Source organism: Cebus imitator, unplaced genomic scaffold (assembly GCF_001604975.1).
Source record: "Cebus imitator isolate Cc_AM_T3 unplaced genomic scaffold, Cebus_imitator-1.0 Scaffold309, whole genome shotgun sequence".
NCBI classification, from domain to species: domain Eukaryota; kingdom Metazoa; phylum Chordata; class Mammalia; order Primates; family Cebidae; genus Cebus; species Cebus imitator.
Genome location: NW_016107624.1, coordinates 2,222,559 through 2,236,595, shown reverse-complemented (window position 1 = coordinate 2,236,595; position 14,037 = coordinate 2,222,559). Strand labels below are relative to the sequence as shown.

Genomic DNA, 14,037 nt, shown 5'->3' with positions numbered 1-14,037 from the left:
CCCTTGTAATTCCATGTGAATTTTAGGATGAATTTTTTAATTCTGAAAAAAAGTTATTGGGATTTTGGTAGAGACTGCATTGCATCTGTAGATCATTTTGGGTCGTATTGACATCTTGACAATATTAACTCTTCCAGTCTATGAGCATAGGATATCTTCTTGTTTATTTTTATTAATATGTTCTTTAATTTCTTTTACAAATACTTTATAATTTTCAGTGTATAAATCTTTCACCTCTTTGGTTAATTCATAAGTATTTTATTCTTTTTGAGGCTATTATAAATGGGATTCTTTAAAAAATGTCCTTTTTGGATTGTTCATCGTTATGTATGGAAACACAATTGATTTTTATGTGTTGATTTTGTATCCTGCAACTTTGCTGACTTTGTTTATTACTTTTAATATTTTCTGTGAAATCATTAGAGTTTTCTACATATGGGATTATGTCATCTACAAACATAATTTTGCTTCTTGTTTTCAAATGTGGACACCTTTTATTTCTTTCTCTTGCCTATTCTGGCTAGAATTTCTAACAATATGTTGATGTTGAATAGAAGCGGTGAAAGTGGCCAACTTGGTCTTATTCCTTATCATGGAGGAAAAGCTTTTAGTATTTTACCATTGAGTATGCTGTTAGCTGTGTAAGCAGACAGTTTTTTTTTTTTAAAGGAGCTTAAAAAGAGGTAGGATTGTGAATCCTGGGACTTATTTCAAATTATGTCCTCCATATATCTAGCACCTAGCACAGTGTCTGGCATGTAGTAATTACTGAGTGAATGGTTATGTTTTTAAAAATGGTAGTTTCTCAAAACTGAATGAGCTAAAGTGCTTCTAAATGGAGGGGCAATCTGGTATTCGTGAGGATGGGAAGGAATGGAGAGTGATGAAAAGGGAGACAAGAGTCATTGGGTTGCCCACTGACAAGGTGTTGCTTCTTCATTGTGGGCAACAAAGTCACTTTACCCTTTGCTTGGATAGCCTGCTTAATTCTGGTTATTTTCTCCCTTCTGTATCAGCACTTAACAACTAGAAGAAAATAACATATGTTGCATCTCTTTGTATTTATGACTACTGAATTAATAACTTACAGCCCATTGCATAAAAGGAAAATGAGCAAAATGCTGTAAATTATAGATGGAAGTTGTTAATGTGAATAGAGTGTACAATGTATGCCTCACTGTGCACAGCTTTGAACTAATGTGACTGATTTAAAGGACTCGAGTCTGGCTTCATTTTAATGTGGAATGGATGGACAGCATTGAGTCACCACCGTTTCATTAGTAAGGCTATGTTCTTCCATGGGACCTTGGCCCCTCAACTCCAAGTAGATAAAAATTCTTATTACCTATCGTCCTAGAATGGGAAAATCAAAAGATTTTTATTTAATGCGTCGGCATTTCTATTCGTGTGCACTTTTAACAATCAAGTTCTGAAAATGAACTAACATGGCCTCTCTTTTCTCCTTTAACAAGGTCATGCATCTGAGTTACAGATTTAAAAAATATGTTCATTAAATGCGAGCTTGTTGATAACTTTGAGAAGCAGCAGGATGTAGTGGAAAGAACAGGCCCTTTCGTCTCAGTGAGAGATTTCCTGGCTGCAAATAATTGAAACTCTATCGCTTGTGCCAAACAGGACTTTAGAAGACCAAAAATGTATTCTCAGGATACAAGGCTATCTTACAGGCTCAGGAGGGTCTGAGGCCACTCAGTCTAAGTTTCTAGGGCAACGTGGTCTCATCTCTGCTTTCCCTCCCACACCTGCTCCTTTCTTGTGTCTCAGCAGACTGGCCGTCTCTGCTCCTGTGCACACAGCCAAGCATAGCTGCCTGGCTCTGGCTTTTTATCCCTGCCAGTTCAAGGGCCAGCAGAGGTTGTCTGGCATCTCTGATTTCCAGATTCCAGGAAGAAAGAATCTGGTTATCTCATCTTGAGTCAGATGACCGTGGCTGATTTGTTCATTTATTAATTCAGGAAGTCCTTATGAGTTTCAGGAAACGTTATAGGCACTGGGATTCATCTTATCCACATGAAGCATGTGTGTGTGAGAGAGAGAGAGAATCCACATGGAGCGTGTGTGTGTGTGTGTGTGTGTGTGTGTGTGTGTGAAAGAGGCAGGGGGGACTCTGAAAGCTTATTCTTTAGGCTTGGTTGAGGGTTGTAATTTTCAGAGGAAAGCATGTATGGGCTTGGAATTTGGATAGACCTAGACTCAGATCCTGGTTCCCCCCCTTACAGCTGTGTGTGATCCTTGGGCATGTTAAATTACCTCTGTCAGCCCCAAGTTTTGAATCAGCAAAATGGGAGTAGTCCTTTATAGGGTAGTTATAAAGATTAAGGTGAAGTGGTGCCTGCAAAGCCAGGATTGTAGTGTCTGCCACATGTAATCAGAGCTCTGCCACTTGGAGCAAGTTATTAAACCTGTATGAATCTGTTTCCTCATCTCTAAAATGGGAAAGAATATTTGGCTACCTCACATGCGTATTATAAGGATTAAACCATGGTAAGTATACCAGGGTGCCAGGAATTTGTACATAATGGATACTCAGTGTGATCGCTGCTCTTCTTATTCTTATTATGAGTCACATTTTTTTCTCTTCTAGTTCCCATTTGGCCGACGCTTGCCTTGTGACATCTACTGGCATGGAGTTTCATTTCATGACAATGACATATTCTCCGGTCAAGTGAACAAGTTTCCAGGTATCTGCTATTATTGTCGACATTTGAAAATGTTTCTAGGGCCAAGTCCTAGGCACACTTTTCTACAAAAACATGACAATTATTTTTGAGACCAAATTTGAGGACTCTTAATTGGGAATTGCTGTGTTCCCTAGCCACTAGGGGTTTAAGGATTGGAGACAGGCTTTTAAAGAATCAAAGACAGCCTTTCTTGGTCTAAAGTCCACTGGTGGAAGAATATGGTTTTCACTTTTTGGGTTATACATATAATATGGGGTTCTAATGAGAGGACTGTATTCTGAAAATGAAAAGAATAGAACATTTTACTCTTGCAGGAAATAAAAGTACCAGAATTCTAGGAATATGTCATAGAAATGGGGTATCAACTTCCCTTTTCTTTAAGTATTATATTTGGAGGTGCCATTTTTAAAACCAAATATATCAGTCTCCATACTAAGTACTATAGGCTGCAGGTAGCCTCTGCCTTTTGCCTAATGACATCATCTCAGCAAGACTTACCCTATAAGGAGAGATCTTAGTGCCAGAAAAGCATCATAGCCAGCACTAAGATATCCCCCTCACTCCACTGCCAACCTCCCAATACAATTTTTTTGTTTTGCATTTTAATCTCTACCACTTTTTTGAGACAGAGTCTTGCTCTGTCACCCAAGCTGGAGAGCAGCAGTGCAATCTTGGCTCACTGCAACCTCTGCCTCCCAGGTTCAAGCAATTCGTCTGCCTCAGCCTCCCGAGTAGCTGAGATTACAGCCCTGTACCACCACACCTGGCTAATTTTGTATTTTTAGTAGAGACAGGGTTTCACCATGTCATGTTGGCCAGGCTGGTCTCAAACTCCTGACCTCAAGTGATCCACCTGTCTCGGCCTCCCAAAGTGCTGGGATTACAAGTGTGAGCCACTGTGCCCAGTGTCTTCATTATTTTTGATGGCTGAATGAAGAGGGTATTTAAGATGGCAGGACAGCTTAGGGAGAAGGAGCATTGGATTAAGCTGGGTATGATACAGTCAGAGGGTCTTCCACTTATTTTTTAAAATGTTAATATATTACCCAGACCATATTACAATGCCATAATAAATAATTTTTAAAAAGAACATCACCCTGAATCCCATTCCTCATTTAACAAAACAGCAATGGGAATATTTCCATATTTCCTTCCAATGTTGACTCATCCTTTTTGCATGGTTGCAGTCATAGTGTAATTGCCTAAATATAAGGTGTTTTCTCTTAGCATTTTATAAGTTTTACCTGTTTTAAAGAGAGAAACAATTTACTCTTTTTCCTTGACCTTCTATCCCGTGTCTTTAAGGAAATGTTGCAGAAAACTCAATAGCCATATGTTATACACTGGTTAGTAGTTATGCCACATCCACTAGGGGTTTCCACCTAAGCATGCAGTCTTACAAGGTCACTACCATAGGCCACACTTAGCTCAGATTCACTTAGAAGGATATAGGGGAGGAAACACAGCTTGCCGGCCAGCCAGTGTCAAGCATTTCCCTTCAGTGGAGTATGTGCAAGAGTTCCAGGGACTAGTCTTTGGCTCAAGTGAAAGCTCAGGTGCAAAAGGACAAGATTCACATTGGTGGAAGTGAGACTTTCTTGGTTTAGATGCCCCACAGGAGTCAGTATCTCTTAGAATTGCTCCGTAGTATGGCTTCTAAGGTCCCAGCAAGGGTCATATTAAGTTACAGGAATCATCTCACTCAGAAAAGCCTAGAGCTATGGTTTTCTACTAGATACTTATGCAATTTACCAATCAGGGATCATTTTAACCAGATGTCTAGTCATTCAGCTAACATTCTACCTTCATTGTTTTCTAGGGGAACAGAGATAGAAAGTTAACCCAAGGTCAAATTTATCCTTAGAGAAGGAGAAAGGGTTTTGTTTCAGAACAAGAATGATTCTTGCAGCCAGAATTCCTGCACAACAGTTTAATGAGATAGCTGTTATTTTCTGTGTCTTGCTGTTCAGAAAAGGATGCTTTCTGATGCCACTTAAAGGACTTATTAGGATATTGGGAGGATACAATTTGGAAGAGAAAACACTTTGAATGAGGACAGAGTTTCTAAGACATGAATCATCAAATGAGGCTTCATTTACACGTTCCCCATTCGCTCATGCCTCATCTAGTGGCTGGGGGTAGGAAAGAAGTAGTTAGAGATTTCCATTTGGAATACAAATTAGAAATATAGAACGAAGTACCCCCAAAGGATGAGTTTCATTATAGGTGATAAAAGGATATTTATTCCAAAGAAGCAGGTTTGCCCCATCTCATATTCCACATGCCAGTGATTGGAACATAGACTTTTCCACTTTACTAACAGAAATTAATTAGTTCTAATGACAAAGCAGGCTCCCGAACCTCTAGGCAGAGGAACAGTGTTGCCTCACCCTCTGCCCCATGAAAGGTAGTAATCCTCAGCAGAGGGGTGATTCTAGAACAGTCTGTCCTCTGACACCAGTTTGTGTCCAAGCTTATCTTCCGTCTCTCATATATCCCGTTATTCTAAAATGCATTTCCTATGCATTGTATATTACTTAGGGTAAGTTCTAGTGGATATCCCAGGCAAGTATAAACACTTTTATTTGCTGAGTAAACTGAAAATGTCTGGATACTCACATATGGAAGTGATTAATTTTGTTTGTGTCAGCACACGAGATTTTAGTCACTTTTCTATGGGCAATTTCCTGGTTCAAAATACATTATTATGGGCTGGGCATGGTGGCTCATAACTGTAATCCCAGCACTTTGGGAGGCTGAGACAGCTGATCACAAGGTTAGGAGATCGAGACCATCCTGGCCAACATGGTGAAACCCTGTCTCTTCTAAAATACAAAAAATTAGCCTGGCATGGTGGCATGCATCTATAGTCCCAACTACGTGGGAGGCTGAGGCAGGGGAATCACTTGAACCTGGGAGGCGGAGGTTATACTGAGCTGAGATCGCACCTGGTGACAGAGCAAGACTCCATCTCGAAAAAAAAAAAAAAAACACATTATTACATTTTAGCTGATGAATTAAGACTATTCTACTTTAGAAAGTAGGCATATCTAATATCTACTTTCTTTAGACATCTCTAAATCAGACATATCAGATTAGACATAGCAGATTTAGCTTTAAGAAAGTCCAAAACTGTCCATTCTCAGCTTCCAAGCAGGTCTTTTGCTGAGTTTCAGGGTCTGAGATGTATGGGATCACGTGGCAGGTGGTACCTGAGAGCCCACCTGAGGAGGGGCTTTCTGCTGGAGAGGGAGGGAGCTTCAGTGAGGAACCTGTGGGGACAGCCATCTGTCAAGCATTGGTCAAAGACAGAGAAAGGCATGTAAAGAGAGAAGAAAAATACAACCAAAGAGCTATGCTGGAGGAAGCTGGAATGCTATGGGGATCTGGAGCAAGGGCAGGCAACCAAACCCAGATTTGCCCAGGGAGCAGCAGGGTGAGAGAGCCTAGAGAAGAGGACTGGCATGGAAACTGAGCCTCCAGGGTGGATGGGCCCTATCCCCATGCCAAACAAGCAGAGTTGGTGCAAAGACAGAATGCCTTGAGCACATTGCTCATTCAGCAAAGGGCAAGTGGGCCACCATGGTTAGAGGGCATCAGGTGAGCAGGGCAGGGGTGGGGTGATGAGCAGGAACCCAAGTACAGCACTGTTAGAGCCTGAAGGTCATGGGGAGCCACTGAGGATTTTTTTTTTTTTTTTTTTTATTTTTTTTTTTTTTTTTTTTTTTTTTTTTTTTTTTTTTTTTTGAGGCAGTCTCGCTCTGTCACCAGGCTGGAGTGCAGTGGTGCGATCTCGGCTCATTGCAACCTCTGCCTCCCAGGTTCAAGCAATTCTCCTGCCTCAGCCTCCGGAGTAGCTGGGACTACAGGCGCATGCCACCATGCCCAGTTAATTTTTGTATTTTTAGTAGAGATAGGGTTTCACCATGTGGGCCAGGATGGTCTCGATCTCTTGATCTTGTGATCCGCCTGCCTCAGCCTCCAAAGTGCTGGGATTACAGGTATGAGCCACTGCGCCTGGCCACCACTGAGGAATTTTTAAGCCAGATGGTGATGTGGGCCAGCTTACATGTCAGCACAATCAGCCAGAGTGACAATTAGAAACAGGTGAGACAGCTGAGAGAAGAAACAGATGTAGCTAAGAGTCTGCTGCAGCATCCACCTAAGAGATGAATGGATCAGTGGCAACAGGAATAGAGAGAATAGGATGGATTAGAAAGTATTTATTTGTTGTTTGGTGGTTGTAATGTGTTTTTGCCAAGAATTCTTCTTACAAATAATATTTTGATTAAATAGTGCTCCAAGTATAGCTCAGTTTTGTTTTGCTTTGTTTTATGTTAATTGGGTTAAGTAGGGCTGCATGGGCAGGCCTGAGATTTAGCTGTTATGCTCTCGGTTAACTTGAATTGGATGAGACCCACCAGGCCTTGAGACTCCAGTATAGCAAACAGAAGCACCCAGTCCTCAGAAGGAGGGCAGGAGGCAAGCTCTTGGTGTCAGAAGCTCCCACTTGAATTAGGAGGTTTTCCTAATTGATAGGGGAACTGCCCCTGTAGGGACATCTAGGAATAGACCTCATTGAGAAGCCAAGGTGGGCAGTCAACCTCAAAAGGAGCTGTTAGGTGGCAGAACTCCAGACACTGGGCTGAAGCCACAGACAGGAGGACTCCAGCCCTTGCAGGGTGGGCTTGAAAGGAACAGAGGAGAGGTTGGGGAGAGGAGGGACATTGGAGAGAACAAGGAAGAGGCCTCAGCTCTGCATTGCTAAAGCAGCCACTCAGGCACCAGAAGCAAAAGATAAGGTCACCAACATTTGGGGATAAGCAATAAAGCATGGGAAAAATGGGTAAAATCCTTCTTATCTGATTGGAATATGAAATCTACGTGAGACTTTTAGCAGAAGGGAGCTGAGGGTTATATCTTCTATCTCAGATCAGAATTGGTTGTAGAGCCCAGGGAGGGGACACAGGTGACAAGGGGTCAGGTGCTGCAGCTGCTTAGGGAAAGGGGACTGGGCCTGAAGTCAGCAGAGCTGGCCATAACCTCCCTTCTCACAGATTTATCTGGGAACTTGTACCCTGGATCGGCTAGAAACCCTGCTCCCCTGACACCTGTCTCTGAGCCACCTCCAGAGGTGGAGATGCCAGCAGCTTCCATGTGGGTTCTAGTGAGGGCCCAGAAACTCTTTCCTTGGTGGCACTGGATAGGAGCACAGCTTAGATATGGAGGAGCAAAGTGGATTGAGAGAGGTCTACACCCATGCCTCTTAGAGACAGGCATTCAGGCAGAGTTGGGGTGAGCTGCCTATGGCCTGCAGGCAGGAAGTGCCTGGCTTCCAGGGGTGCTTCTTAAGTTGGCTATATTCAGTAGAAAACTGTCTGGAGACAAAAAGGTAAACTTGGAAGCACCTATTAGCTGGCGTGGGGCCTGACGATACACATTACAGAAGGAGCCATTGCCAATATTAAATGAATATTGATTCAGTTTGCTGGACATAGATTTTTCACAAATTTTTTCTGGAGCATCCAGACTGCCCTCACGTACTCACAGCTCTCTAGGTAGTGTGAGCCCATCTGACCTGCTGAGGGATTTCGGAAAGAGAACCTTCCCCTGCCCAACGACCTTAAAGTGCAGCAAATACCACAACGCTATTTGGTCAACAGGGATCCTCTACGTGGAGTAAGGTGCTATATTACAGTTAGTTATGAAGCCTTTCAGTTCAATATCGTAACTAAAATGTTAGTCCACCTCAAGCAAAAGGATTCCAAAAAAGTTGAAATTTTGTTTGGTTTACCTTGTGGTCAGCTCTAGTGTTTATAATGCAATTCTAATTTTGTAAGGGAATGAAAGGAAATAGCGGTGATTTTCCAGACACCCTTCTTGGGAAGCCCAGAATAGTGTCCTCAGTGAGTTGTCTTGACTATTGAACAGTCCATGTTAGAGCATAGTTTATTAGTGCTTTTTAAGCACCTTTATTTCTTACTTAATCCTTCCCTAGATCCTTCTAAACAACAACTAACACCTGGGCATTAACATCTTGAAGCTGGGATCTTCAGATTTATTGCACTTTTTGATATGCTGACAGAAGAAGAAGTGGGTTCTTAAAACTTTCCTTCTCAGATGTTTACCCTTTGCTGTCTGAACATGGGAGTTTAGAGGAACCTCATTCATTCTGATTGCCCATTTGGAATGTGTGATAATTTGGGCATGCCAAGCTGACATGAAACTTTGTATTTTCTATTAAAAATAGCTTGCTAAGCACATTTCTAGTGTCAGTAATGGAACTGTTTGGTCTTTTTCAGGGCAAAGGCCATTTTTAGCCTCCATTTTTAGCAGTGATATTTGCCTTAAGAAATAAGCATAATGGCTGGGCACAGTGGCTCACGTCTGTAACCCCAGCGCTTTGGGAGGCTGAGGCAGGTAGATCACCTAAGGTCAGGAGTTCCAGACCAGCCTGGCCAACATGAGGAAACCCCTTCTCTACTAAAAATATGAAAATTTGCTGGGCATGGTGGTGTGTACCTGTAATCCCAGCTACTGGGGAGGCTAAGGCAAGAGAATTGCTTGAACTTGGGAGGTGGAGGTTGCAGTGAGCTGAGATCACACCACTGCACTCCAGCCTAGGCAACAAGAGTAAAACTCTGCCTAAAAAAAAAAAAAAAGAAAGAAGGCTGATGCCAGGCACAGTGGCTTCCGCCTGAAATCCCAGCACTTTGGGAGGCCAAGGTGGGTGGGTGGCTTGAGCCTAGAACTTTGAGATCAGCCTAGGCAATAGTGAGACCCTGTCTCTAAAAAACAAAAAACAATATAAAAATTAGCCAGCTACTCAGGAGGCTGAGGTGGGAGGATCACTTGAGCCTGGGAGGCGAAGGTTGCGGTGAGCTGAGATTATGCCACTGCACTCTAGCCTGTACAGTAGAGCAAGACTCTGTTTCAAAGAAAGAAAGAAAGAAACATGCTAAAATTGATAATAATTTTTACCTATTTGATTAAAATTTGCCACAATATATAGTACTCAGTTTCTTCTCTTGTCAGAGTTACTAATGATGTTACAAGAAAAAAAAATCTACCATTCTTTTAATGTTTTATAACAGTGAGACATTTCAATTCCCTCTGGGCAAATTAATGAGATAGGATCAATGTCAGTGTCAGTCCTTATAACTGAGGAACTCCTACAGATTGCATGTTTCACTTTGAAGTATAAATTATGGTATTCTTTTTATTTCCTGTCCTTCATTCAAGGAGACAGATTTTATGCTGAAAGATGTGCATTTTTCTGTTTCATGCCTTTAATACTCATGAAACAGTAAAAGAAAGAAACTTAATTAAGCCTCTCATAATGTAACCAGAGTCCACTAGATAATATTCTCTAGGGTACAAGATGGAAGGAATCCCAGAAGCATGTATGGTGGTCCCAAATTAAAGAAGGTATTAAATTTTCAGTGCAAGATATAAATGCTTCCCTATTCATTACCTAAGGGGATGACAAAGAATAGAATAATAAACTAGGTGAAAACGCATTCTTTCAAACTGATGCTTCATTTTTATAAAGAGAAAAGAACACCCGTCTATTACCTCAAGTTTTTCATTAACTCAGTAGTTCTTTCCAAACCATGAGTCACCGCTGTGGGGGACAACTCAGACTTTTTAAAAAAATCCTGCCCCTAAAAGAGAATATGTCGGGTGGGTGGTTTTAAAAGTCCCAAATAATGGCTGTTTTATACCTAGTAGCCCACTGTTGTTAAAACCTCACAGCATCTCTTCTCCCCAGGCATGACGGAGATGGTGCGTAAAATTACTCTGAGCAGAGCAGTGAGAACCATGCAGAATCTCTTTCCTGAGGAGTACAACTTCTACCCTCGCTCATGGATTCTGCCTGACGAGTTCCAGCTCTTTGTTGCTCAGGTAGATGGCACTCCGTCCCCATGACCCCTGAATTATATTATGGTTGCAACTGTGTCCTGGGTCCTGTGTGCTGGGAGCTGGGGCAGGGGGTCCCAGGAAGCCCAGACTGACTAAGGAAGTGTCTTAACAGCACACCGTAGGTGTTGGCAGCTATCAAAACAACTTGCAGAGTTGAACGAGTAGGGTAACAGGTAGGTAAACTGAAGAAACAGGTCTTGACACAAGGAGACAGGCCTGAGGCTGGTATCAGAGCTGGATCATGGAGTCAGGATGCTGGAAAGCCAGCGAGCTGGAGCCAGAGCAGGTGGTTGGGCAGTGGAATGGGGCCACTGGGGGAATCCTAGAGCCGTGGCCTCCCTGGCTTCCTGTGGTCTGAGACGTGCAAGGTCAGGCTTTGTTTAAAGGTCAGGGAGCAGGTCTGACAAACTCATGGGGAACCCTGTAGGTGTTTTGCTTTAAACTTGTTACAGAATCAATTGTCAAGTGACCCATTCCATCTCGAACCACTATGTTTGAGCATGTAATACACTGGAGTCTTCACTTATGAAGTGGAACCAGTAGGGAAGCGGAACTCAGAATTGCCATTTTTGTTAGCCTTTTAACAGTTTCATTTAGGACCCTTTCAAAGCCCTTGTGTACAAGTTACACAGTCCGTTTCATAACTCTGGGGTACCTGTACAACCAGTGCCTGTCTAGTTGTGATGAGGCTAACACCATTTACTGGTCCTGCTGTGTTCCAGGCTTTGTGCTAGAAGTTTAATATATTTTATTTTATTTTTATTTTTTTGAGACGGAGTTTTCCTCTGTTGCCCAGGCTAGAGTGCCGTGGTGCGATCTTGGCTTACTGCAGCCTCTGTCTCCTGGGTTTAAGAGATTCTCCTGCCTCAGCCTTCTGAGTAGCTGAGACTACAGATGCGCGCCACCACACCCAGCTAATTTTTGTTTTGTTTTGTATTTTCAATAGAGACAGGGGTTTCACCATGTTGGCCAGGCTGGGCTCCAACTCCTGACCTCAAGTGATCCACCCACCTTGGCCTCCCAAAGTGCTGGGATTACAGGCATGAGCCACCAACCCAGCCCACATTATTTGTTTTAATCTTCACAGCAATCTTGTGAGGTTGGTTTTACTATTATCCCCATTTTATGGGTGAGGAAACTGAGGCTTTGAAAAATTAGGCAACTTGCTTGAGAAGTAAGTTTTAAAACCTAGAGCTATTTCCAAGGCCTTTGCTTTCTATAGTCTATCTTATTGTCTCTGTATTGTTTTGGTTTTAATATTGAATTATAAAACTTGTAATAAAATTATCATTTACTAAACACAAAAACAGCTTGAAGTGATAATTTTTTAAAAGGCATTTTCTGTGAGATGGTGGTCACATGAGTTTATATATATTGCTTAAAATTCATCAAACTATTAACTTAAAATGGGTTCATTTTATTATATGCAAACTATGTTTCAATAAAGTTAATTTTAAAAGATAACTCAGCTGTTCCTCCATAATTACCCTGCAATGTCTCTGTTCTGTGGCTCTGCTCATGCTGTTGTTGCTATGTGGAGCACCTTTCCTTCCCATCTCTACAGCTCTGCAACCAACTACAGTCATGAGTCACTTGACAGGCATACATTCTGAGAAAAGTGTCGCTGGGTGATTTCATCATGCCTGCACCATAGAGTGCACTTACACAGACCTGGACAGTATAGGCTCTTACACGCCTAGGCTATACAGCATAGCCTATTGCTCCTAGGTTACAAGCCTGAACAGCATGGCACTGGGATTAATGCTGGTAAGTCTTTTTTGTATCTAAACATAGAAAGGGGAAAATACTGTATAAAAGATAAAAAATGGTACACCTATGTAGGCCTAGGACACTTTCCATGAATGGAGCTTGCAGGACTAGAAGTTGCTCTGGGGAAGTCTGTGAGTGGGTGGTGAGGGAATGTGAGGGCCCAGGACATTAGACTACTGTAGACTTCAGAAACACTGGACACTTAAGCTGCACTCAATTTGTTTTTTTAAAAATTTATTCAATAAGAAATTAACCTTAGCTTACTGTAACTTTTACTTTCTAAACTTTTTAATTTTAAAAAACTCTTTGACTCTTTTGTAATAACACCTAGCTTAAAACACAAACGTACTGTATGGCTTTACAAAAAAATATTTTCTTTCTCTGTATTATTCTGTAAGCCTTTTTCTATGTTTACATTTTAAAATTATTTTTACTTTTACAATTTTTTGTTAAAAAACCAAGGCACAAACACATACGTTCGCCTAGGCCTACCCAGGGTCAGGATCATCAATATCACTGTCTTCCACCTCCACGTCTCATCCCAATGGAAGGTCTCCAGGGGGCAGTAACATGCGTGGAGCTCTCATCTCCTATGTTAACAGTGCTTTCTTCTGGAATACCTCCTGAAGAAACTGCCTGAGGCTCTTCTACAGTTCACTTTTATTTTTTCTTTTTTTAGAAGTAGAAGGAGTACACTCTAAAATAACAATAAAAAGTATACTATAGTAAATACATAAGCCAGTAACAGTAGTTTATTGTCATTATCAACTATTATGTACTGTGCGTAACTATATTGCTATACTGCACTTTTATACAACTGGCAGCGCAGTAGGTTTGTTTACACCTGCAACACCGTGAACATATGAGTAATGCGCCGTGCTACAAATCTGAGATCACGGATTTTTAAATCTTAAAGCAAATTTCCTTCTAGGCACTGCTACAGATCCACCTCAGGAATTTTTGTATATTACATTTTCATTATAATTCAGTTGAAAACGTTCTCTAATTTCCCCTGGGATTTCTCCTCTGCCCTTGGGTTATGTAAAAATGTGTTGTTTACTTTTTAAGTAAACATTTTTTTGGGATTTTACATTTTTTTGGGATTTTCCAAATATTTTTTGTTATTGATTTCTAATTTAATTTTGTTGACATCAGAGAGTATATTCTGTATTATCTCAGTTTCTTTAAATTTATTGAGAATTTTCTTATGGCTTATATATTGTCCATCTTGATGAATGTTTCATGGGCACTTGGAAATAATAAGTATTCTGGAGTTGTTGATGTAGCATCTTATAAGTGTCAATTAGGTCAAGTTGGTGTTGGTGGTATTCACATCATTTTTACTAGTTTACTACCTGCTTGTTCTGTCAGTTACTGAGTTAGTTTTGAAATTTCCAGCTTTAATTTTGGATTGTCTGCTTCTCCTTTTAGTTCTGTCAGTGTTTTCTTTACGTCTTTTGAAGCTCTGTATTAGCTTGATTATTTGACTCCTTTATAAGTAACTTGTCCTGAAGTCTATTTTGTCTGATATTAATTTAGCCCATCCAGTTTTCTTTGGCTTAGTATTTGCGTGGTATATCTCTTACCATTATTTTACTTTTAACCTATCTGCATTTTTAAAGAGTGCTTCTTGTTGACAGCATGT

General features: G+C 41.2%; 1 protein-coding gene across 2 annotated transcripts in view; it reads left to right on the top strand.

Annotated features, from left to right (window-relative positions):
• The window catches only part of TTLL11 (tubulin tyrosine ligase like 11), a 274,229-nt gene that overhangs the window by 48,803 nt on the left and 211,389 nt on the right, over nt 1-14,037 (top strand). For both annotated transcript variants that reach the window (XM_017503337.2, XM_037729525.1), the window contains exons 2-3: nt 2,603-2,699; nt 10,471-10,604. In XM_017503337.2, coding sequence (XP_017358826.2) covers nt 2,603-2,699; nt 10,471-10,604 — 231 coding nt within the window. The remainder of the gene's footprint in view (nt 1-2,602; nt 2,700-10,470; nt 10,605-14,037) is intronic.